This window comes from Tamandua tetradactyla, chromosome 2, assembly GCF_023851605.1.
Source record: "Tamandua tetradactyla isolate mTamTet1 chromosome 2, mTamTet1.pri, whole genome shotgun sequence".
Lineage (NCBI taxonomy): Eukaryota > Metazoa > Chordata > Mammalia > Pilosa > Myrmecophagidae > Tamandua > Tamandua tetradactyla.
In genome coordinates, this window is record NC_135328.1 from 151,367,828 (window position 1) to 151,392,784 (window position 24,957).

The 24,957-nt window shown below is 38.4% G+C and overlaps 1 protein-coding gene and 1 pseudogene across 7 annotated transcripts in view; one reads left to right on the forward strand and one right to left on the reverse strand.

Moving 5' to 3' along the window:
- The window catches only part of TULP4 (TUB like protein 4), a 422,942-nt gene that overhangs the window by 316,547 nt on the left and 81,438 nt on the right, over window positions 1-24,957 (forward strand). For all 7 annotated transcript variants that reach the window (XM_077149362.1, XM_077149360.1, XM_077149357.1 and 4 more), the window contains 2 exons: window positions 21,983-22,163; window positions 24,737-24,871. In XM_077149362.1, coding sequence (XP_077005477.1) covers window positions 21,983-22,163; window positions 24,737-24,871 — 316 coding nt within the window. The remainder of the gene's footprint in view (window positions 1-21,982; window positions 22,164-24,736; window positions 24,872-24,957) is intronic.
- On the reverse strand, window positions 3,239-3,917 carry LOC143674068 (low molecular weight phosphotyrosine protein phosphatase pseudogene; annotated as a pseudogene).

Consider the following 24,957-nt stretch of genomic DNA (forward strand, 5'->3'; position numbering starts at 1 on the left):
ACAGCTAAGCAGAGTGCAACATCATGCAGTATTTCTCACTCAAACAAAAAGTTTACCATCATCCCTATGGGCCTCTTGAGACCCTTCAAGCCTACTCCAAAGACGTAATACAGGACCGTATTCTTGTAACATTTCTTCTAATTCAAATTATATGTAAAAATATTTTTAATAGTGCATTCATATAGTATAAGATTCTAACCGTTAAAATGATATATAAAGCCCCCTTCTTTCCACTGCTCCCAGGCCACCCAGTTCTGTTCCCTAGTTGCAAATTGGTGTTTCCAGTTGCTTCTGTGTTCTTCCAGAGATAATCTAGTTAAATGCATTTTTTTTTATTACTCCCTTAGTCAGACTGAACCTCCACTCCCAAAAAACAATATGAGAGTGTGCTTTAGAAGGTGATTAGCCTAAGGTACATGATGAATTTCTCACATAGGAGATTATAGGACCGTTTGTTTATTTGTCTTTGGTGTAATTAAAGGTGGGATGAACTTTAAAATGGAACCTGAAGGAGTTGGGGGCAAATATTCCAGCCATGGAATTATTAAACATTGTATTCGATGTCTGATGCAGATAAAATATCTCCTTCTCTGAAAGTGTTTAGACATTGGATAGTGTTTATTTTGATGGGTTAGTTTAAAAGTGGTCTTTTCAGAGGTGCATAGGTGGTTCAGTGGTGGAATGCTTGCCTTACATGTGGGAGACCAGGGTTCGATTCCTGGACCATGCACCACCACCACCACCCCTAAAAAAGGTACTCTTTTCTGCAATAAAGAGATCAGATAACTTAGAATTGCTTGTTTAGCCCAAAGACTCAGATGTTTCATTATGAGAACTTTGGGTGAAATTCTTTCGTATATTTATCAGAATAGATCTTACATTTAAAAATCTTTTAAAAGTGATTGCTATAGTCAATGGGAAATTACATTTCATCCTTTTTTTAAAAAAACAGGAAATATTCAGTTGAGCAATTCTGTCATTAACTATCTGCTTTCAGAAACTCTTTTTCTGAAGTTACAAAACATTCAAATCTGGCTTTGAAGCACATTTAAAGGCCAGTTTTCTGAAGCCCAACAAGGAAGTCTTTAAAAAACAACAATAAACTTTTACTATAGCGGCATGTCAGAACAGAGAAGGTTCTTTCTAAAGAGCAAAGGGACATCACAGTTTGTCCTTTCATTCCTCTATCCATTCCAACATATTTAGATGTTTGCCACCAGTGGTACTGTTACTACTGGGAATTCATAATCAATTTATTTAAATCACAAAAGGAAATAAATGCAGGATTTGGTTCCAGTGCTACTAATTAAACTATAAAAGAGATGAACATTTATAGAAGCTTGTATTTTTGAAGTTGAAATTACCCAACATGGTCTTTATTCAAGAATTTAGATGGATGGTTGTGTCCAAAGATAAAGTACTGATGAGATATCACCACTGCTCTCAAAGTATATTTCTTTTGAATAATTTTACCTCCTCTATCTCTTCTTTGGTTATAATTTGGTACATTTAAAAAGTATTGGTAATAGTTGTTACATTTTTAAATAACTTCATCTAAAAATAATTTAGAACGGAGTACACAGAAGTTAAGAGATTATATGTGGATACCATAATTATGTTTAAAATAGCATTGATATTAAAAACTGTCTGAGAACCTCTGGGGAAGATGACAGTATAGGAAGCTCCAGAACTCAGGCCTCCCATCAAAACAGCTATCAGATGGGCAGAAACTGTCTGAAGCAATTGTTTGGGGGCTCCAGAGGCCTTCCAGAGGCCAAAAGAACACTATATAGTGAAGCGCAGGTGGAAGAGGCTGATAAACTACGTTAAAGAAAAGTGAGTTGCTCTCTCCGTGGGGCAGCTACTGGTACCCATCCCCCATTCTCACAATGGGCCACCTTGGGGGCCCACTCCCTGGCTAGCTCACTGGGGACAGAAATTGTAAAAACCCTCTTCTCCAAGAACAGAGGTATACTTGTTGATTAGTAAATTTGGATCACTGGGTCCCAGACAGCTCTGAGCTAGTGTTTCAAACCATCCTGGACAAAGGCAGCAGCAGCCACTGTTTCAACCCTGCCTCTCATTGGGGTAGAAGTGGTGGAGAGTCAGTGCTTTCTCAGAGCTCTGGGGGACAGTTACCTGAAAGGCTACATTTCCTGGGCAGCCCAGGAAAGCATAGATTTGAGAAGCCATCAAAGAGGATTTTGGCACCTGTTCTAGTTTGCTAGCTGCCAGAATGTGATATACCAGATACAGAACAGCTTTTTTTTTTTTTTTATATCTCAATTGTATTTTTATACTCCCCAGTTTATTTTGAAAACAACCTTTTCTGCTATATAGTCAAATACAGTTCTCTCAAAGTACATAGTAATTACCTATAAATGAAACACTGATAAAAGAACATGACACATATTTAAGGACTTCAACATAATAGATTTCTCTTTTTCTAGCTTTTTAAACTATTTTTTTCCCATATAAGCCAATATATAATATTTGACATTTGGGTTATATGTGCACATAAAGCAGACACATTTGTCAAAGTGAGCGTATGATGAAACAGTATACAGTGTCCTTTCTGGATAAGATTAAATTTTCAGAGGTAACGTGGTCCAAATGGGAGCAAAAAGTTGATTTCCTCATGAAATAAACTAGATAAAGAAAAATTAAGACTAATGCTTAAGATTTATACCATAAATTATTCTATTCCTCTCCTTTTAACATACAAATGTGCACTCAGGGTATGTGTGAATCAAAATACTATCAAGATTGTGAAAACCCATAACTAGGGTAGTATGTAATTCAATAAAAGGCCCTGGGGTAAGAGAAAAGAGGTAGTATAGGTAAAGAGAAGACATTTGTCCATCAAGTTATACGTATCGTCTTATTAAAGAGGTAGATTATTTAAAAGTCTCAATGGGCTCAAATATTGACTTGGGCCTGAAAGTAATGTTTAATTATTTACTAAGATCATAATTAAGCATATTAGAAGGCTAGTTGTCCATGGATAGTATCTTGAGGTTAAACACTGAAAAGAAACGATTGTTACAAAACACACAAAACATTGTATTTTGTGGTTCTACTTTTTTGTTTGTCCTACTTTTTTTATTTTGTTTGTTTCACTATTTTTGTAATCGGGGCAAGAGAAGAGGTCCCATTTGTTTAAGAACATTTAATGTACCCCGTAAGCTCAATCAGAGAATTTTATTAATTCTTCTGCAAACACACTGATTTCCAGCTACAATTATTTTTTAAGATAAACGAGTCAATTGAAACAAAAGTTGTGGTCTTGAGCTATGAAACATTACATTTTTAACACACTGAAAAATCTAGAACATCACTGTAAGATGTTAATCATTGTTGGCCTTCAGCAATGAACAGCTGCAGCTTTATTCTGACTTCTCCAAAAATGCTTTGCAGCACCTAACACACTGCTGGTACACATTCTCAAAGCCCAATTCATTCCCATAATAGGGATCTTCAATAATAAGTTGCTTTTGTGGATCATAGCTCCCCAGTAGTTCAATTTTTACTTTGCAGTTTTTAACTTTACTACCTTTTCTATTCAAATCTCTCAGATTGCTTTCATCCATACACAGTATATAATCAAATGTGGTAAAGTCTTCTTTGGTAATCTGCCGGGCAGCGTGATTCATTGGAATATCATGCTTCTTCATGCAATTTTGCCCTCCATAATCAGGAGGGTTTCCTAGCTCATAAGTGGATGTTGCGGCACTGTCTATCCTCCAGTTATCTGAAATATTTTGATCAGTTACAAGTTTTCTGAAAACTGCTTCTGCAATGGGTGACCGACAAATGTTACCCAGACATACAAACAGCACCGATTTGGGCGGCCCTGCTGCCATCTTCTCACCCGCAAAAAAAGACACTGAGTGAAACGGAACCACACGGCCAGAATCCGAAGTCCAGAACAGCTTTTAAAAGGGAGAATTTACTAAGTTGCAAAACAACAGTTCTAAGGCCATGAAAATGTCCTAACTAAAGCAAGACTATAGAAATGTCCTATCTAAGGTATTGAGGGAGAGATACCTTGGTTCAAGAAGGCCTATGACATTCAGGATTTCTCTCTCAGCTGGAAAGGCATGTGGTGAGCATGGCAGCATCTACTAGCTTTCTCTCCAGGCTTCTTGTTTCATGATGCTTCCCAGGGGCATTTTCCTTTTTCATCTCTGAAGGTCTCTGGCTGAGAGTTCTGTAGCTCTTTCCAAAATGGTTCCCTCTTAAAGCACTCCAGTAAGCAACCCCACCTTGAGTGGGTGGAAACAGACCTCCATGGAATTCATCTAATCAAAAGTTACCACCCACAATTAGGTGGGTTACATCTGCATGGATAATTTAAAAACTCCCACCCAGCAATACTGAATGAGAATTAAAGGACATGGGTTTTCTGGGGTCCACAAATTCAAACCATCACATTTCACCCTTTGGACTCCAAAAAGACATGTTCTTTCCAAATATAGAATATAGTCATTCCATCACAATATCAGAAAACCTTAGACCATTTCAGTAACAATACAAATACAATACAAAATCAGAAACAAAAAATCTCATCAAAGTCTGTTAAAGGCTTTGGTCTGTCCTAAGGGTTGTTTGTTCTTTTGTTGATGAGTTGTATGATTTGTTTATGTATACAGGATATCAAACCTTTATCTGATGTGTGATTTTTAAATCTTTCTCCCATTGAGTTGGCTGCCCTTCATCTTTTTGATAGTTTTTTTGAGGTGCAAAAGCATTTGATTTTGAGGAGTTCCCATTTATCTATTTTTTCTTTTGTTGCTTGTGCTTTGGGTGTAAAGTTTAAGCTAGCTCCTATTACTAGGTCTTGAAAATATTTCCCTACATTTTCTTCCAGAAACTTTATGGTACTAGTTCTTCTGTTTAGGTGTTTGATCTACTTTGAGTTAATTCTTGTATAGGGTGTGAGGTCAGAGTCCTCTTTCATTCCTTTGGTATTGATATCCTTTCACTATTGAGTATGCTGCTGGCTGTCAGTTTTTCATATATGCCCTTCATCATATTGAGGAGGTTGCCTTTGATTCCTATATTTTGAAGTGTTTTTATCAGAATAGGATGGTAAATTTTGTCGAATGCTTTTTTCAGTGACAATCAAGATGATCATATTATTTGTCCCTTCGAATTTGTTAATATGCTGTATTACATTAATTGTTTTTCTTGGGTTGCACCATCCTTGCATTCCTGGTATAACCCCTACTTGGCCATGGTGTAGAATTCTTTTAATGTGTTGTTGGATTCAATATGCTAGTATTTTGTTGAGAATTATTATGTCTATGTTCATTAGGGAGATGGGCCTATAGTTTTCTTTTATTATGGCATTTTTACCCAGTTTGGGTGTTTAAATGATGTTAGCTTCATAAAATGAGTTAGGTAGTGTTCCTCTTTCCTCAATTTTTTGGAAAAATTTGAGCAAGATTAGTGTTACTTCTTTTTGGAATGTTTAATAAAATTCCCCTGTGAAGCCATTGGGCCCTTGGCTTTTCTTTTTAGGAAGATTTTTTATGATTGTTTGTAACTCTTTACTTCTTATTGGTTTGTTGAGGTCTTCTATGTCTTCCTGAGTCAGTGTAGCTTATTTGCATGTTTCCAGAAATTTGTTCATTTCATCTGAGTTGTCTAATTTGTTGGCATATAGTTGTTCATAGTATCCTCTTATGATTTCTTTTATATCTTCTGGGTCTGTGGTAATGACCCCCTTCTCATTTTCTGATTTTTGAAATTTGCATTCTGTCTCTTTTTTTCTTTTTCAGTCTTGGTAGTCGCCCATCAATTTTGTTGATTTTCTCAAAGAACCAACTTTTTTTTTTTTTTTTTTTTTTTTTTTTTTAGAAAGAGGGAGGAAGGGAAGGAAAGACAGAGAGAAGGAAGGAAGGAAGGAAGAAAGGGAAACATCTTTAAACATTTTCTTGTTTTATTGTATTTTGTTTGTTTGTTTGTTTTTTACATGGGCTGGGGCCGGGAATCGAACCGAGGTCCTCCGGCATGGCAGGCAAGCACTTTGCCCGCTGAGCCACCGCGGCCCGCCCAAAGAACCAACTTTTGGTTTTACTGATTCTTTCTGTTGTTCTTTTGTTTTCCCATTCATTTAACTCTCCTTCAACATTTGTTATTTCTCTTCTTCTGTTTGCTTTGGGGTTAGTTTGCTGTTCTTTCTCAAATTCCTCTATGTGAGCAGTTAAATCCTCTATTTTTGCCTAATCTTGTTTTTTAATGTACACATTTAGGGCAATAAATTTCCCTCTCAGCACAATTTTTGCCACATCCCTTAAGTTCTGATATGTTATGTTCTCATTTTCATTCGTCTCCAGATAGCTACTGATTTCTTTAGCAGTTTCTTCTTTGACCACTTGTTGTTTAAGAGGGGGTTATTTAATCTCCATTTATTGTGAAAGTTCTTGTTCTTTGGTGGCTATTGATATCCAGCGTCTTTCCATTGTGATCAGAGACTGTCCTCTGAATAATTGCAATGTTTTTAAATTCATACAGACCTGTTTTATGCCCCAGCATATGGTCTATCCTAGAGAATGTTCCATGACCACTAAAGGAGAATATATATCCTGGTGGTTTGGGGTGTGATGACCTATATATGTGTGTTACATCTAATTCATTTATCAAGTCCTTTATTTCCTTGTTGATCCTCTCTCTGACTGTTCTGTCTATAGAGGAGAATAGTGTACTTAAGTCCCCTACTATTATTGTTGAAACAGCTATCGCTCCTTCAGTTTTGCCAATGTCTGTCTCATGTACTTTGGAGCTCCTTGCTTGGAAGCATAAACATTTATGATTGTTATTTGTTCTTGGTGAATTGTCCCTTTTATTAGTATATAGTGTCCTTCTTTGTCTCTTATGATGTCTTTACATTTAAAGTCTATTTTGTCCAGTATTAGTAACAACTAACTACTCTTGCTTTCTTTTGGTTACAACTTGGGTGGAACATCTTTTTTTCCATCCTTTCACTTGCAATCTATTTGTATCTTTGTGTCTAAGATGAGTCTCTCTTGAGCAACATGTAGCTGGATTGTATTTCTTAATCCATTCTGCAATCTCAATCTTTTAATTGGTAAGTTTAGCCTGTTAACAATCAAAGTTAGTACTGAAAAGGTGTTACTTGAGTCCACCATCTTATCCTTTCAATTTTATTTGTTGGATCTGTATATTCTTTTCCTTCTTTCTCTTGTTATCCTTTAAGTTCCCCTTACTGGTACTCTTCAATTCTGTGCCCTCCTTTAGACCTCCCTCTCCTGTCTTTTGTTTTTGCCTCTGCCTCTCCTGGCAGAACTCCCTTTAGTATTTCTTTCAGGGCCGGTCTCTTGTTGACACAGTCTTTCACAATTTGTTTGTCTGTGAAAATTATAATCTCTCTCTCAGTTTTGAAGGATAGTTTGGCTGGGTACAGAATCCTTGGCTGGAAGTCTTTCTCTTTCAGGATCTTAAATATATCATACCACTGCCTTTCCACCTTCATAGTGCCAGTTAAATAGTCTGAACTCAGCCTTATGTGATTTCTCTTGGATGTAGTAGGTTGTTTTTCTGTTGCCACTTTCAGGATTTTCTACTTCTCTTCAACATTTGACAGGCTAATTACTATGTGTTTTGGATTAGGCCTATTTGGATTTATTCAGTTTGGAGTTCGTTGAGCTTCTTTGACTTGCGTATTTATGTCCTTTATAAGGGTTGGAAAGTTTTCCCCCTTCATATCCTCAACTAATCTTCCTAGCCCTTTACTGTTCTTTTCTCTTTCTGGGATACCAGTGATTCTTATATTTGTTTTGTCCATCATTTCCCTTAGATCCCATTCAGATTTTTCCATCTTTATTGCCATTTGCTCTTTTGTGTGTTCAAATCAGTTATCCTGTACTCTAGTTCACTTATCTTTCTTCTGCCTCTTCAATCTGCTGTTGTGTGTCACTAGTATTTTTTTATTTGATATACAGCATCTTTACTGTGATCTCTGCTATTTTTCTGTTTATTCTTTCAAAATCCTCTTTGTGTGTTCTTGATCTCCTTTATGTCATTAGCCATCCCATTTACTTTATTTAGTAGAGTTATACCAACATCTTTGATTAATTATTCCAAAGTCTGTGTCTACTCTGGTGTTTTAATTTGGTCTTTAAGCTGAGCTATATCTCTCTGCATCATGATATACTTAGTGATCTTCTGTTGTCTTCACTGCATGTACATATCTTGATTGGTTTAGTTTCGAAGTTGATGTCCTTCAGTAGTCTAAAGCTCTGTATTTGCAGGATGGATGTGGAGCAGGATGTGGGGTGCAGGGCAGGGTACAACAATGGTGTGATGCCTTGAGGTAAAGAAGTCAGTGCATGAATGCATGGACTCCCAGCATCAGGGAGGATGTGGCTGTGTGGGTACACAGGTCTGGGGGTCATGGCCTTGATGTGTGCTGGTCTAGGGAACTGGACCTTTGTGGGGCCATGTGCAGAGCTCAGGGTCAATGGGCTGGGGTTGCACCTGTGTGGGCTAGGGGCGAATGTGGCTTGGCTGTGCAAATCAGCACTTGCACAGAGCTGGGGGACATGACTGTGGGCGATGTGTTTGCATGGGTCTGGGAGAGACGTAAACTGATGTACACATCTGTAGAGCTCAATGGGGGCAGGGCAGGATTGGCCAACTGTATGGGCTGACAGTGAATGTAGCCTGAGTATAAAGGTAAGTACCTGTAGCCTTTATGCACTGGCAGCCTCCTACAGGGAGTAGGGAGGAGGAGATGGGTCTCGGAAGGAGCAGGGTGAGACTGCTTGCTCAGGAAGGTGGGCTGGGCTGGGGCAGGCGTGTGTGTGCTTGGGCTGGGGGTGTGGGGGCGGGTATGTGCAGGGTGGGGGTGGTGGGACTGGTATGTGTAGGGTGGGCATGCATGAAGCATGGGGTAGGTAGTCAGGTATGTGGGGTGAATCACAGGTCATGGGGCTGCACGGGGAGCGTAGTACATTCAAGGAACATGACTTGGCTAACTTCCTAGTCCCTGTCTCCCCATCTGTGCACCCCTGAGGGCTCCAGCTCCATTTAAATTGGGACATGTTTGGCTGTTTGCCCCAGCCAGAGTCTCTGGTTCTCTGCTTCTCAGTTCTTCAGCTTTTGCAACTAGGGCCTCCCTATGTGGTGTAGGAGACCCTCATTGGTCAATTACACCCTGTGATCGCCATCTCAGTTGCCTTCCTGTCCCTTCTCTAGCTGTTCTTTGGAGCAGGAATGAATTCAACCTGTCCTATTCCGCCATCTTCCTGGTCAATTGATTTTTAACAAGGCTGCCACGTCCACTCAACTGAGTAAGAATAGTCTCTTCAACAAATGGCATTGGAAGAACTAGCTATCGTATACAAAAGAAAAACACCCCCTATGTTATACCATATTGAAAAATTAACTCAAAATGTATCAGAGACCTAGATATAAGAACCAGGTCTATACAGCTAAAAATAAAAACTTAAAATTGTGGAATTGTAACCCATACCAAATTCTGAAATCTGTTCTGCTGCTAATTGTTGCAATTACTTTGAAATTTATTGCTTTTATGTATATATGTTATTTAAAGAGGAGGAGGAGTATAACAGAGAAGATAGGATTTAAGAAATGAGTATGACTGCTGAATTATTATATTGATATTTCTGTTGGTCTCCAGTGTCTTGGAACAGCTACAAGAAAAAAACGAAAAATCATGAAACTGTAACCCATACCAAACTTTAAAAATGTTACAAATTTAAAAAGAACCAGGGTTATAAAACTCCTAGATAATAACTCAGGGAATCATTTTGGGGATCTTGCATTGAACAATGGTTTCTTAAACTCTATGCCCACGGCACAAGCAACAAAAGAAAAAATAAATAGGACATCCTCATAATTAAAACTTTTGTGCATGAAAGGAATTTCTCATGAAAGCGAAAAGACAGCCCAGTCACTAGGAGAAGATATTTGGAAATAAAATATCTGATAAGAATTTAAGACTCGGAATATATTAAGAAATCCAACAACTCAACAGTAAAAAGACAAACAACTCAATTTAGAAATTGGCAAAGATGTTTTTCAAAGAGGAAATACAAATGGTAAAAAGCACAGAAAAAGATGCTTAACATTACAGCTATTAGGGAAATGGAAATCAAAACGACAATGAGATACATTTCACACCCACTATAATGGCAAGTATTAAAAAAAACCAGAGACTACAAGTTTTTGAGAGGGTGTGGCGAATGTACATTGCTGGTAGGAATGTAAAATGGTGCAGCCACTGTGGAAATAGTTTGATAGTTCCCCGTGGAGAAGATGAAAATTATAAAAATCCGAAATGAAAAGGGGAATATTACTACTAGCTTCCCTGAAATAAAAAGGACTGTTAAGGACAGACTATGAACAATAAATTAGATAACCTAAATAAAATGGAAAAATTTCTTAAAAAAACATGCAAACTACCCTATCTCAAAAAGAAGTGGACCTCAATCCAATTACTAGTAAAGAGATTGAATCATAATTAAAAACCCTTCATCAAGAACAGCCCAAGACCTCTCTCTCTCTAAGCCAACTTTGCAGCTGAACTCACTACCCTCCCTCCTACTTGGGATATGACTCCCATGGGCATAAATCTCCCTGCTTTTACGATGTGCGTGATTGTGAAAGTGTGTCCAATGCTCCCTTTATCCAAGGTATGGACAGATGAGTAAAAAAAAATAAGGATAATAAACAAGTAAATAATTGGTGGGGGGGGGATAAAGGGGAAGAAATTGGGTAGATTGAAATACTAGTGGTCACTGAGAAGGAGGGGTAAGGGGTATGGAATATATGAGCTTTTTCTTTTTATTTCTTTTTTTGGAGTGATGCAAATGCTCTAAAAATAATCATGGTGGTGAATAAAGAACTTTGTGATGATACTATGAGCCACTGATTGCATAACTATATATGGGCTGTATGTGTGTAAAGATAGCTCAATAAAAAATATTTAAAGAAAGGGTACTGGATTTTGACAAATGCCTTTTCTACATTAATTGAGATGATCATGTAGTTTTAATCCATCATGGTCTTAATATGGTGTATTATTTTAATTGATATTCTTAAATTGAATCAGCCCAGCATACCAGGGATAGAATCTCCTTGATCATGGTATGTGATTCTTTTAATGTTATCGAGTTAGGTTTCCTATATTTTGTAAAGTTTTTAACATTTATATGCATAAGAAAAAATGGGTGTGCAGTTTTCTTCACAGTGGTATCTTTATCTGTCCTTGGTTCAAGGATGATGTTGGCTTCATAGAATGAATTAGGTAGTGTTCCCTCCTTTTCAACTTTCTGGGAGAGTTTGGGCAGAATAAAGTTTTCTTGGAATGTTTGGTAGAATTCACTTGTGAAGCCATCTGGTCTTGAACTGTTCTTTAAAAAAAATACTTTTATTGAGATATCTTTATGCACCATACAGTCCATACATGGTGTACAATCAGTGGCTCACAATAGCATCACATATTTGTGTTTTCATCATCATGATTGTTTTTAGAACATGTGCATCACTAAAGAAAAAGAAATAAAAAGACTAAAGAAAAAACCCATACATCTCATACCCCTTACCCCTCCCTCTCATTGACTACTTTTGCATTCTACCCATTTGTTTTACTCCTTGTCTCCCTCCATTATTTATTTATTTATTGTCCTTTTTTTTTAACTCATCTTTCCATACCCTGGATAAAGGGAGTGTCGGCCACAAGGGTTTCACAATCACATGATCACATTGTAAGAGCCATATAGTTAATATAGAATTAAAAATCAAGGCTACTGGAACACATTTCAACAGTTTCTTGTACTTCCCACTAGCCACTGCAATACATCACAAACAAAAAGGAATATCTATATATTTCATAAAAATAACCTCCATGATAACTTCTCGACTGTTTGAAATCTCTCAGCCATTGAAACTTTATTTTGTCTCATTTCTCTCTTCTACCTTTTGGTAAAGAAGGTTTTTTTAATCCCATGATGCTGGGTCCAAGCTTCTCCGTGAAAGTCATGTCCCACGTTGCCAGAGAGATTTACGCCCCTGGGAGTCATGACCCACAAAGGAGGGAGGGCAGTGAGTTCATCTGCCATGTTGTCTTATAGAGAGAGGCCACATCTGAGCAACAAAAGAGATTCTCTGGGGTTGACTCTTGGCATAATTATAAGTAGGTTTAGCTTCTCTTTTGCAGGAATTAGTTTCATAGGGGCAAGCCCCAAGATTGAGGGTTCAGCCTATTTAATTGGTTGTCCCCCTTCTCGTGAGAATATCAAGATTCCCCAGATGGGGAGGTTGGATATTTCCTCCATTCTCCCCAGTCCCTGAACAGGACTTTACAAGTACTTTTTTATTCTCTACCCAAATTACTTTGGGAAATATCTGGGCATCACACTAACCTGTACAAACCAAGATCTCACACCCCATTCAAGATTCGATGTAATTACAGTGTTCAAATAAATTGACCATCCAAGTTAAATTAGATAGTGTGCTACCCAAAATATAAATTTTGCACCAAATAAACATCCCTTCCTTTGTGTCTCACACAGAAGCTGAAGTTTTGAAATGTGGATGATATCATCCTTTACCCTTTTTTTTACCTTAGTCCTATCCAGATCAGCTTCATTCATATCTCTAGTTGAAGTGTGATAACTTTTTCACCTTTTTTAACAGTTACTGTATGTGGTAATGCTGACTTTCATAGCTTCACTGCTCTCATTTAGGTTCTCAGGTGTCACATACATACCTGAAGTTTCAGGGAACAACCAGGTTGTACACAAATAGCTCAGTATCTCAGCATTTAGAAATAACAGTTACAACTTGAGTAGATGTGACTTCTGTAAGAGCTTAAAATCTAGGAACCTTTAGAATAGGCCCCAACTGATAACCCATGTTCTTGACTTCAGTTCTCCAAATTTGTGTACTATAATTAGTTCATATGAGTGAGGCATGATAATATTTCTCATTTTGTTTCTGCCATTTCATTCAACACATTGTCCTTAAGATTCATTCACGTAATTGCGTGCCTCACAACTTCATTCCTTCTTGCAGCTGCTCAGTAGTCTTTTGTGTGTGTACAACACAGTTCCCCCTTCCTTCCCTCAGTCACTGTACCCTTAGGTCACCTCCATCCATTGCAAATTGCAAACACTACCCTCATAATCACCAGTATGCTATGCAAATATCCATTTGTGTCCCTACTTTCAGTTCCTCCAGGTATATATCTACAATAGGATTTTAAGATCATGTGGCAACCCCATCCCTAGCCTCCTGTGGAGCCACCACACTACCCTCCAGAGAGGCTGCACCTCAGCTTCCTTGCCAACAGTGAATAGGTACATCTCTTTGTCCACATTTTCTCTAGCACTTGTTTCTTTCTGTTCATTTTAAACAATTTTATTCTCATGTCATACAGTCCAATCTAAGTAAATAGACATGCCTTCACCACCATAATCTATATGAAGACATTTCCTTTTCTTCTTCAAAGAATCCATACCTCTCCCTTTGATCCCCACTTGTTGACATTTAGTTTTGGTATAATGCCTTTGTTATATTCAACCCCTTCTTGATGAAACCCTATGAACACTAGGAGTAGATGGAAACTTCCTCAACCTGATAAAAGGCATATTTGAGAAGCCCACAGCTAACATCCTACTTAATGATGAAAGAATGAAAGCTTTCTCTTGAAGATCAGGAACAAGACAAGCATGTCCATTGTCTGTGATACAGCATTGTACTGAAAGTTCTTGCTGGAGCAATTTGGTAAGAAAACGAAATTAACAGCATCACATTGGAAGGGAAGATGCAAAATATACAGAAAATTCTGAAATGAAATCAGCAAAGTAGAAAGTTACAATATCAATACATCCCCAAATCATTAGAGTCTATATACATAAGCAGTGAACATTCAGAAGAATGAATCAAGGAAAATTCTATTGACAATAGCAACTAAAAGAATCAACTGTCTGAATAAATCTAACAAAGGGTGTAAAGACAAAAAACTGCGAAACATTGTTTGCTGAAATAAAACAGAAGTAAATGGAAGTCTATTCCGTGTTCATGGATTGGAATACTAAACATCTATAAAGTAATTTATAGATTCAATGCTATCCCAATAAAAATTTCAGCAACCTTTCCAGAAATTAAAAAGCCAATCAAATTTCATGGAAGGAAGGGTAAGAGGTCCAGAATAGCTAAAGCCATTTTGAAAAAGAAAAATGAGATTGGAGAACTCACACATTCCTATCTTAAAACTTACGACAATCTACATTAATCAAAATAGCTTGGTACTGGCACAAGGACAGAAATATATACTAATAGATTCAAATTGAGAGCTCAGAAATCAACCCTTACATTTTTGGCTTACTGATTTTTTGACAAGGGGGTAAAGACCACCCAATTGGAAAGAATACTCTACCGCAAATGATGCTGGGGAAACTGGATCTATATTTGCAAAACCAAAAAAAAAAGAGAGAAAAGTTCTCCTACCTTGTGTCTTATAAAAAAATCAACTCTAAATGGATCAAAGACCTAAATATTAGAGCCAGAACTATCTAAATCCTACAGGAAATGTAGGGAAGCACCTTCAAGACCTTGAGTTAAGCAATGGTTCCTTAGACTTGGCACCCAAAACACAAGCCACAAAAGAAAAAAAATGGATAAATGGGACCTCATCAAATATCAGAACTTTTTACCTCAAAGGACCTTAACATGAAAGTAAAATAACAGTCCACATAATAGTAGAAAATATTTGGAAACCATATATCCAATAAAGGTTTACTATCCAGAATATTTAATGAAATTCTTCAAATTAAGGACTGTGCCAGTTTGAAAGTGTTGTATACCCCAGAAAAAGCCATGTTCTTTAACTCTGATTCAGTATTGTAGAGACCCTTTTGATTAGATAATCTCCACTAAGATGTAGCACTCCCAGTTGTGGTTGTGACCTTTGGATTAGATCATCTCCACAAAGATATGGCACACCCAATTATGGGTGTGGCCTTTTGGTTAGGTGGAGATGTGACTCCTCTTATTCAAGCCAGGTCTTGATTGGTTTACTGGAGTCCTTTAAAAGGGGAAGCATTTTAGAGAAAACTCTGATACGGACACAGACGTTTGGAAATACAGATGTAGACACTTGGAGAGCAGTTGCTTCAGAGCTGACAAAGAGGCAGATGTTTGGAGATGCTTGAAGTTCTGACAGAGAGCAGATGCCTAGACATGGGCATAGCCCAGCAGACATCGCCACATGCCTTCCCCTGAGATGCTAAGCAAGCCAGAACCCAAAGTCGCGTCCCAGGGGAATTAAATAAAGCCCCACAGAAGCCAAGTGAGGAACCTCCACAGAAACAGAAGCTGAAAGCAGCAGAGCCCAGGAGCAAGGGATCAGCAGATGCCAGCCATGTGCCTTCCCAGCTGACAGGTGTTCCAGGTGGCATCATTCTTTCTTGAATGAAGGTAACCTCATGTTGGTGCCTTAATTTGAACATATTCATGGCCTTAGAACTGTAAACTTGTAACATAATAAGTTTCCTTTTTAAAAGTCATTCTATTTCTGATATATTGCATTCTGGCACCTTAGCAAACTAATACAACAACCAAAAGGCAGACAAACCAAGTAAAAAGTGGGCAAAGAAGATATTTAAGTGACCAGAAAGCAAATGTAAAGGTGCTCAATATCATTAGCTATCAGAGGAATGAATATCAAAACCACAACGTGATACCATTTTACACGCATTAGAATGGCTGCTATTTAAAGAAAAAAAATCTAAACTTCACAGTTGGAGAGGATGCTGATAAATAGAAACACTCATTCTTTTGTTGGTTGTAATGTAAAGTGTTGCAGCTGCTGTGGAAGGCAGTTTACTAGTTCCTCAAAAAGCTAAGTATAAAAATACTTAATATTAAGTATAAAAATACCCAGCAATCCCACTATAAGGTATATAGCCAAGTAATCAAAAGCAGGGACTCTAACAGATATTTGCCCACAGCAGCATTATTCACAAATGGCAAAAGATGGAAGCAACCCAAGTGTCTATCAACTGATGAACAGATAAGCAAAATGTGATATATACATATGTGCCAAACCCTAGAAAAGCCATGTTTTAATCAAAATCCCATTTCGTAAAAGGCAGAATAATCCCTATTCAATACTGTAATTACATAATCTCCCTGGAGATGTAACCCAATCCAGAGTGTTTGCTAAACTGGATTAGGTAGAGGCATGTCTCCACCCATTGGGTGGGGTCTTGGTTAATTTCTGGAATCCTATAAAAGAAGAAACATTTTGGAAAATGGAGGAGATTCTGAGAGAGCAAAACGACACAAACACAAGCAGCAGAATGCCCACTAGCAACTGACCTTTGGAAACAAAGAAGGAAAACACCTCCCGGGGAGCTTCATGAAAGGAAGCCAGGAGAGAAAGCTAGCAGATGACAGCCATTTTCCCCACATGCCTTTCCAGATGAGAGAAACCCTGACCCTGTTCGCAATGTGCCTTTTCACTTGAGAGAGAGACCCTGAGCTTCAGCAGCCTTCTTGAGCCGAGGTATCTTGCCATGGATGCCTTAGATTGGACATTTCTATAGACTTGTTTTAATTGGGACATTTTCTTGGCCTTAAAACTGTAAACTAGCAACTTATTAAATTCCCCTTTTTAAAAGCCATTCCATTTCTGGTATATTGCATTCCAGCAGCTAGCAAACTAGAACAACATGCAATGGAATATTATTCAACTGTCAAAAGGAATGAAGTCCTAATGCATGTGACAGTGTAAATGAAACTTGAGAACATTATGTTAAATGAAATAAGCCAGACACAAAAGGACAAATATTGTATAATCTCACTGTTATGAACTTAATTATATTAAGCAACCTCAAAGTATTAAAATCTAGAATATAGGTTACCAGGAAATAGATTAGGTTTAGAGAATGAGGTGTTGATGCTTAATTTGTACAGAATTTCTGATTTGGTTGATGGTAAAAATGTGGAAATAGATGGTGGTGATAGCACATTAATGCACTGAACAATAGAAGTGAATGTGATTAAAAGGGGAAACTTTAAGATTTTTTTTATTAGGATAAAAATTAAAAAATAAAGCATAGGTCTGTACAGCACTGTGAACCCTGTTGTATACAACGGACTATAGTATAATACAAGTATAAGAATGTTATTTTATGAATTATAACAAGTGTGCAGTATTAATTCAAGGCGTTAATAGTAGTATATGGGGAAAATATACCTAATGTAAATTATGGATGATAGATTATAGTACAAGTTTAATAATCTTTAAGAAGTAACTACAGTTAAAAAAATACAGCTATTACTTTTTTTAATGCTATCATCAGTTGTAACAAACGTTCCACGCCATTTCAAGTTTTCAGGGTAAATTGGTATATGGGAATCCTGTATTTAGTGCTTGATTGTTTTGTAAACCTACAACTTCTGTAGTAAATATTATATAATATATATGATAAAATAAATTAATTGAAAAAAAAAATGGATACTTAGTAAAGGCCAAAAAAGACTGGCAAGAAGTCTGCTCAGCAGTCGTAGTAGAGTGTGGAGTTGGTGTTTTTAAAAGGGTAGTCTAGGAAGGTATCTCTGGGAGGTGATAACTGAGCATACTGCTGAAGGTAGTGAGGCATTCAGCCTCCCTGATACCTGGTGAGAGCAATTTCCGGAGAGAAGGAACCGCAAGTATGAAGACTTCTATAAAAACAGAAACTTGCTTGCAGGGTTAAGGGGAAAGCAAGGAAGTCCATGTGGCTGGAGTGGAGAGACTAAATAAATGAATGGTAGGAGAAAAAAAAATTTTTAACTGCCCTGCAATGAGCATTTTCAAGACTGGAAAACAAATTGAGCCTGAAGAGACAGTGATTGGCCTACAGACCCATAGGATTCGATCTATTTATTTGGTTGCTGGTGTAAACATTACAGACGAATCATTGTCCCTGCCCGTATGTGAAGCCTAAAAGCTAACAGAGGAAATGTCAGGAAAATATGGAACAGAAATTTACATAATCCATCGTTGAAAATGTATTTGGTAGTGAGTTTTGTGGGAGAATTGGGCCATTGGTTGGTCTTTAAAATTTATAGTTTAAAGAAGAAAGGAAGTTGCTGCTTCGTTTGTAGGCAAACTTGGGCAAAGGCCAAAGGGAAAGAAATTTATTTATTAATAATTGTGGAGCATTCAGCTGTGAGAGCCACTGTATGAGAAACCTGAAAATGCAGAGCTGCCCTTAAGAAGCTTATGGAGAGACAAGCATGCAAAGATGAAGTTTAGAGGCCTGTAGGGACCGTGGTTTTCAGTAAGGTGTGTGGGGTCCCAGAAGCTCTCACACAGATGTCTCAGCTACCATCATTCATTCATTCCAGAGCGGAAAGGCCTAGGGCCAAGCCCTAAGAAGTACCCAAGAAAGAAGTCTGCTGGGGAAGGAGGAGCTAGCCCCTTTTTTGCAGCAGTGGCCCTTTTAGAGCATATTCATTACTTGACGAGGATTAGAGAGTAGAAGCTACAGAGAGTAATGCATTTGCCCATTTGTGTATTCATTATTATTAGACACTTCTGTCTTGTTCTCCTGAAATCCTTTACTCACATAAGCTTTATCTCATTGGAAGTGAATAGGCATGAAAAGAACTTGTAATAGAGGAGATTTTTTTAAATCTGGTTTCATCTGATATCAGTGTTCTTCAGTTTTCTCAAACATACTTGTTCTAAAACAGAGTAACTTTCTTCCATCATTGCTTGACAATATGACTATTAGAGGTTCTTTTCACTTCTATCTGATCTTAATAGTGCATTGCTTTTCCACGGGAGCTGTGGTTTGAATTGATTAATTGTGGGGGATTTGGGGACTGTTTTTAATTGTTTTGCTTTAGAGTGATGCTGAGTGCTGGATAACTCATTAAATTACCAGTCCTTAATTCAGGAATTGTATGCCTGTTCTGTTGTCTAGTATCTGGTCTTCTCTAAAATGGAAAATAGGACTTTTTCTCAAAAGACCCTTCTTGCAGAGGGCTTGCTTCCTTCCTCCATCATCCTCCCCACTCACTTCCTCCTTCTTTCCCTTCCTTCCTTATTTCACAAATCCTTACTGGTATATGCCGTATGCTGTGATATATCTGGGCATATAATGGTGAGCAAAGCAGATTTGTAAGCTCAAAAGCTTAGAGTATAGCATGTGAGTCAGACAAATCAAAATACCACACAATAGAGAAATGAGAAAGTATTTGTGGTGAGTAATTGTTTGCTGTTGTCTGTTAGGAGCTATATTTATTAGGAACAAAAGTAATTGCATATATAAGCAAGAAAATAATCCCTTCACCTCGCACCTACTTAAATAGTTGCTTTTCAGAACATACTTGAATGAGTGAGAATGTCAAAGGGGTCAAGGAAGAGTCTGCTTCGCATAAATAGCCACATATCATTTTCTTTTCAAATATGCTGTCGTATATCTCAGTTAAAGGTGTAAGAGATCATGTTATGTGTTTAGCAATACAAAAAGCTCCTTACCAAGCACATTAAACATCTGCCTCTCTAGGCTTGAGCAGGTTTGACCTGCCCCTCCAGGGCCTTGACTGCCATGTCTGTGTTACGTGAAGTTCTGGTAGGCATGCTTATTTTTCCTGTTACTAGCTAAAAGGAACTTTACTGTGTCCCTTGTAGTTTTATTTGCTTTTCCTGTAACTGGCATGCGCTATGAATTTAGCATTGCTCTGGAGGAAAATTATTTTAGCCTTTTTTAAGTTTCAGTCATTAGAATGTAGATCATATTTTTAAAAATATTTGATGGAAAATTTATTCTAAAAAAAGCTTTGTAAATTCTATGAACTTATTTCTGCTTCAGTGAAATATCTCCTTTTTGAATTAACCTATCTTGAATCATCAGTTTTTATGTCCTAAAATGGCCTTGTGGTTATCACTGACTTTAATTCATTTAGCAATAATTTGAGTGCCCATTGTGTACCTAAAGCTCTGTTAAGTATGAGGAATACAGCTGTGCATCCAGTGAAATCTTTGCCCTCAAGGAAATGAATGTCAAAATCTTAAAAAGCAAAAGGAAGCAAGGATCCAAAAGAACCTTAAGTGCCTTCCCTTCATAAAAATCTTGGCCTCTCTGGTCAGATGGTTCTAGCTTTGCCACCTAATGGTTTTGTCAACTTACTGGACCTCTCTTAAGTTGTTTCTACGTTTGTAAAATGGAGATTATGATTTGCATAGTTCTCACATGAAATACTGATGGATAGAAAAATTTCATTGGACAAAAAAGAAAGTTTTTTTTAATGGCAACAGACACTACAGAGGTTCAATAAACCTGAAAATTACACAGCATGCTCCTTAGTAGGGTCCTGCCTCCCTGGTCCCAAAGTTCCACTTTGGGACATTAGTTGTGATGACACCACTCCTGTCAGGGGCTGTTTCCAGCTGTAAGATACTCCCTTTGCCTTTTTCGTGGAGAGGGTCTAATACCCCTGATTGTTCTTCAGCTCTGGCTGTGTGCGTGCCTACACCACCAACACATTCCTGAATGTGTGCACCAAGACATGGTAAGTGAAGGAAAATTTCCTAGTAGCATCCCTCGGCACTTCAGGCTTCAGACCCATTGAGGTCCATGACAGAATACTGGTACCTAACTCATGGTGTCATTTTGACAGTTGAGGTAATGTTTTGGGCATGGTGCTTAATACAAAGTTAAATACTCAATGAGTATAATAATACTGTGAATACATCCCACAGATGAGCCTGGCCCTGGCACTATGGGATTGACAAGCCATCATGACAAAAAGTGGGACTGTTCCTTCATTTTCCAGAAAAACAAATGAGTATTCTTTTAATCCCTTTCCTTCAACCAAAATGAAACAAATGAAAAACACAGAAAACTCATAAAAGGTGACACAGTGATTTTGATTTTGCCAGTGTGCTTTGAAAATATCCATACAACCTAATGCATATACTCATTATTCTTTTAGCCACATTTTAGTATTAAATTGAAATGAATAAGATATAGATGTAGATTAGGAAGCCTACATTCTAGAAAATATTAAGCAGATAATCAAAAAGTAATGGCAGACGGGCAGCCATGGCTCAGTGGCAGAATTCTTGCCTGCCATGCCGGAGACCCAGGTTCGATTCCCAGAGCCCGCCCATGCAAAAATAAATAAATAAATAAAAAAGGTAATGGCAAAGTCCCTTGAGGGATGGGAGAAAAACTTTACCATCAGGGAATCCCTTGATACTGTGTCAAACCTTAGGGACATACAAATCAATAAGCCAAGCCCTTGCGCTTGAGCCTTACTCTTGTGAAGCTTATGTAGGTAGCGGAGAAGCTTAACCTACCTATAGGTATACCTAACAGTTACCTCTGGAGGTCCTCTTTTGTTGCTGAGATGTGGCCTCTCTCTCTCTCTAAGCCCAACTCTAAGTGAACTCATTGCCCTCTGTGCTGCGTGGGACATGACATCCAGGGGTGAAAGTCCCCCTGGAGGTGTGGGAGATGATTCCCAAGGATGAGTCCAGCCCTGGCACCATAGGATTAACAATTCTATCCTGACAAAAATGGGGAGAAGAAGTGTAACTAGTAAAGTATCAATGACTGAGATAGTTCAATATTCTCCTATATTCTGGAGTAGCCAGAAGTAAAAATCTGAGAGGATGGTATGGTAGCCCATGACAAACTCTGGAACCTGTCCTGTAACTACTTGTTGAAGAGTGCTTTGAAAGCTATTGCTTTTTTTCTTTCTTTGCTCTGTATATATGTTATATTATATAATTTAACAAGTTAAAAAAAAAGAGAGAGAAATAAAAAATCCTTACAATAAAAGCTGGCTAAGTTTCTGCTTACCTTTGTTTATTTTTCTTATTTGTAAATATATATTTTGTCTTCTAAAACAAATTTGAGGCAGTGAAGTTTGTCAGAAGCTATTGTACTTTCTTCCTGTCCAGTCAGGTGTCCTGTCTTGTTTGCAGGTGTTGTTTGGCACTGCAGATGGGCAGGTGATTGTCATGGACTGTCATGGCAGGATGCTGGCGCATGTCCTCCTACATGAGTCCGACGGCATCCTCAGCATGTCCTGGAACTACCCTATCTTCCTGGTGGAGGACAGCAGCGAGAGCGACACCGACTCAGATGACTACTCCCCTCCACAGGGTAACTCATGTGTCTCTTCATTTCTTTTGTCATTTAACAAGATATAAAACAAAAGAGTAATCAAAAGAGAATAAACTGTTTTAGAGGAGGAAGTCTAAAGGTCCACCATACTCACAGTACCTGAACTTACTAGAAAAAATGTAGAACTGAAATACAGTACAGGATTGGGCCTAATCTCTGTTCCTGATTTGACTGTCTTCCCTCTTCTATCACTTTTCTCGCAGTCACTGTTCAAATTGGTTAAGTGAATTAGCTTAGGTTTTCCTAGATATACAATGAGACTTGTGACCTTTCTTGTGTCCCTAGGGTGTTGTAGGACTTAGCCGCTTAGCAGGAGTAGAGCTAAAGGTGAAAAATTCTGTGCTATTAACATAACTTAATATGTGATATATCCAAATCCCTAATGTTATTAAAGCCTGTAACTTCAGCTGTGTGAGTAAAGGATTAGTTCTGTCCATAATGAAGGCCAGTGCCTTGGGCATATATTCCATGTCCCAGTCTGTCTTTTTTATTTCAGGCAGAAACTGTTCCATTTCTCAGTTCAAAAGAACTACCCCCTCTCCACTAGCTTCACAGTGGCGTTATGTTGGATTCATTGATATCTTAGTACTTGAACATTTGGGCTAGTAATGAAATTGTTTCAAAACAAAAAATTGTTCAGAAGCTGGAGTTTAAAAAGTTAGCTTCCTTCACTTCTAACATTGTACTTTATCTCTCAAATGGGTAAAGGGCCAAAAAAAAAAGTGGAAGCCTTTGATTTTGATGCTGGCCACCACCAATATCAGCATCTAACACTGGCCTGCTCAGGGCTTTGTTCCTTTACCAATACCCAATCTGTTTAAAATGAAAACATATTATGAAAATGGTGGGAGGTGATTGGCACCATGGTTAGAAGTTGACACCCTGCAGGACTTGTGTCTTTGACCAGCGCAGCTGTGGCCTTACAGCTGTGCGGAGTGCCTATTATAGGCATGGAGTGGATTTACCTTTCCTGTGCCTGGAACACGCAGGTCCCTGGGGGATAGGCTGGTTCAGGGCAAGTTTTTAAAATATCTGGCTCCATTAGTATTTGAAGTGCTCTCATTGTGTCTTCTGCCTCTGACACAGAGGGGATTCCAAGCGAGAGGCATGCATATTGTACACACATATGTGTGATTTTGTTTATGTATATATGTACATATGTGTGTATTTATTTTAGGAAAAGACACTGTTTATAGGGGTAGCATTTTGGTATCAGTGAGTCTTGGGAGAGAGAAGTATTCCTGGTACCCATAAATCCTCTTGGGAGGTAACTGTATCTTTTCCTAATAGGATACCAGCCTTGATTTCAATGTTCATCATTTCTGTGGCCTCCTAGTGATAAAGTAAATGTCTTTATAACATTGGACTTAGCATGCTTTTTAAAATAGAACTCCTCTTAATAGGTTGAGTGCATTTTATTCATTTTATTATTGGAAAAAACTAGGTCTAGAGACTAAGTTTGTAAGGCTTACTATGTTCCAAAATCCTACTTAAGTTTATAAAGCCAGTCAAGGGTCAGTCTAAGAATAGAATTCTGCCTCTGGCTGCCACTGTTACCAGTTATCCTTCTCAGAAGCAATGGGACATTTGAGAGGATAGCAGATATTTGCCTTCCAGATAGAGCAATTTCCTGTAACAGCCTGGGGGCTTTGAGAGCGGAAGCAGGCACCTACAGCTTCTTCAGATGAAGTACAGGGGAGCTGTGCCTGGGAATCCTTTGCAAGCAAATCTGAGTGGGGGTGAGTGGGCAGGCGGATCTTGGCTAGCCCCACCCCCACTCCCCCATCTCTGCCTGCCAAGAGAGGAATTCAGTATCCAGGAAGAGGGGAGCTCTCCAGGAGGCTTCGGAAAGAGCCCTGACTCCCCAGCCCTTCTAGAGATGTTTGCATTTTCTTTTAAACAACGGGAGAGAATCTACTACATGCCTATCAGGGATTCTTCCTTAAAATCTGGGTAACTCCTCCGGAACATAAGTGCTGTTAGTGCACTGAGGAAACTGCAAAATTCTTTCTGAACTCTCCCCAGCCTCAGCCTTCTCTGCAGATTTGGGGTCTTTTGTGGTTAAAATGTCAGAAAGAACTAGTGGTGGCTGCTGGGGCTGTTCATTTCCATTAACAGTCAGTTGAAGAGCATTTAGTGTTGAAAAGCAATTTTGCATGTCTTAGGCCAGGATTAAGAAATCATTTTCATCCCTCTTCCCACCAACCTTGTATTTGAACATTATATGGCATAAAATATTTTTCTAGATCATTAGAAGCATAGCACATTAACACATAAGTTAATAAACTTTTCATGTATTCTCACCACTTCACAAAAGAGCCCAGGTAGCCCAAGCCACACCAAGTTCGCCATTAAGTGCCACCCTTCCAATGGCCCTTAGGTAATTAGTTCCTGAATGCATAGAATGTTGCCTTTTTGGTAACATGTCAGCTCAGAGTCTGATCTACATTATCCGACAGTTTTCTTTTTTACAGCAACAAGCAGCCTTGCGAACCTGGGTTTGGACCATGTGCTTATTGCCTTCCTTTCACTCAGCACTTTTGTTCCCACAGATGGTCCAGCAGCTTATCCCATCCCCATGCAGAACGTCAAGCCACTGCTCACCGTCAGCTTCACCTCTGGAGACATCAGCCTAATGAACAACTACGATGACTTATCGCCTACTGTCATCCGTTCAGGGCTGAAAGGTACAAAACACTGAATATGACCCCAGGCCCACAGATCAGCTCTGTGCAGATTTGCCTTCCAGAATGGCTGTCTTCCACCAATACTT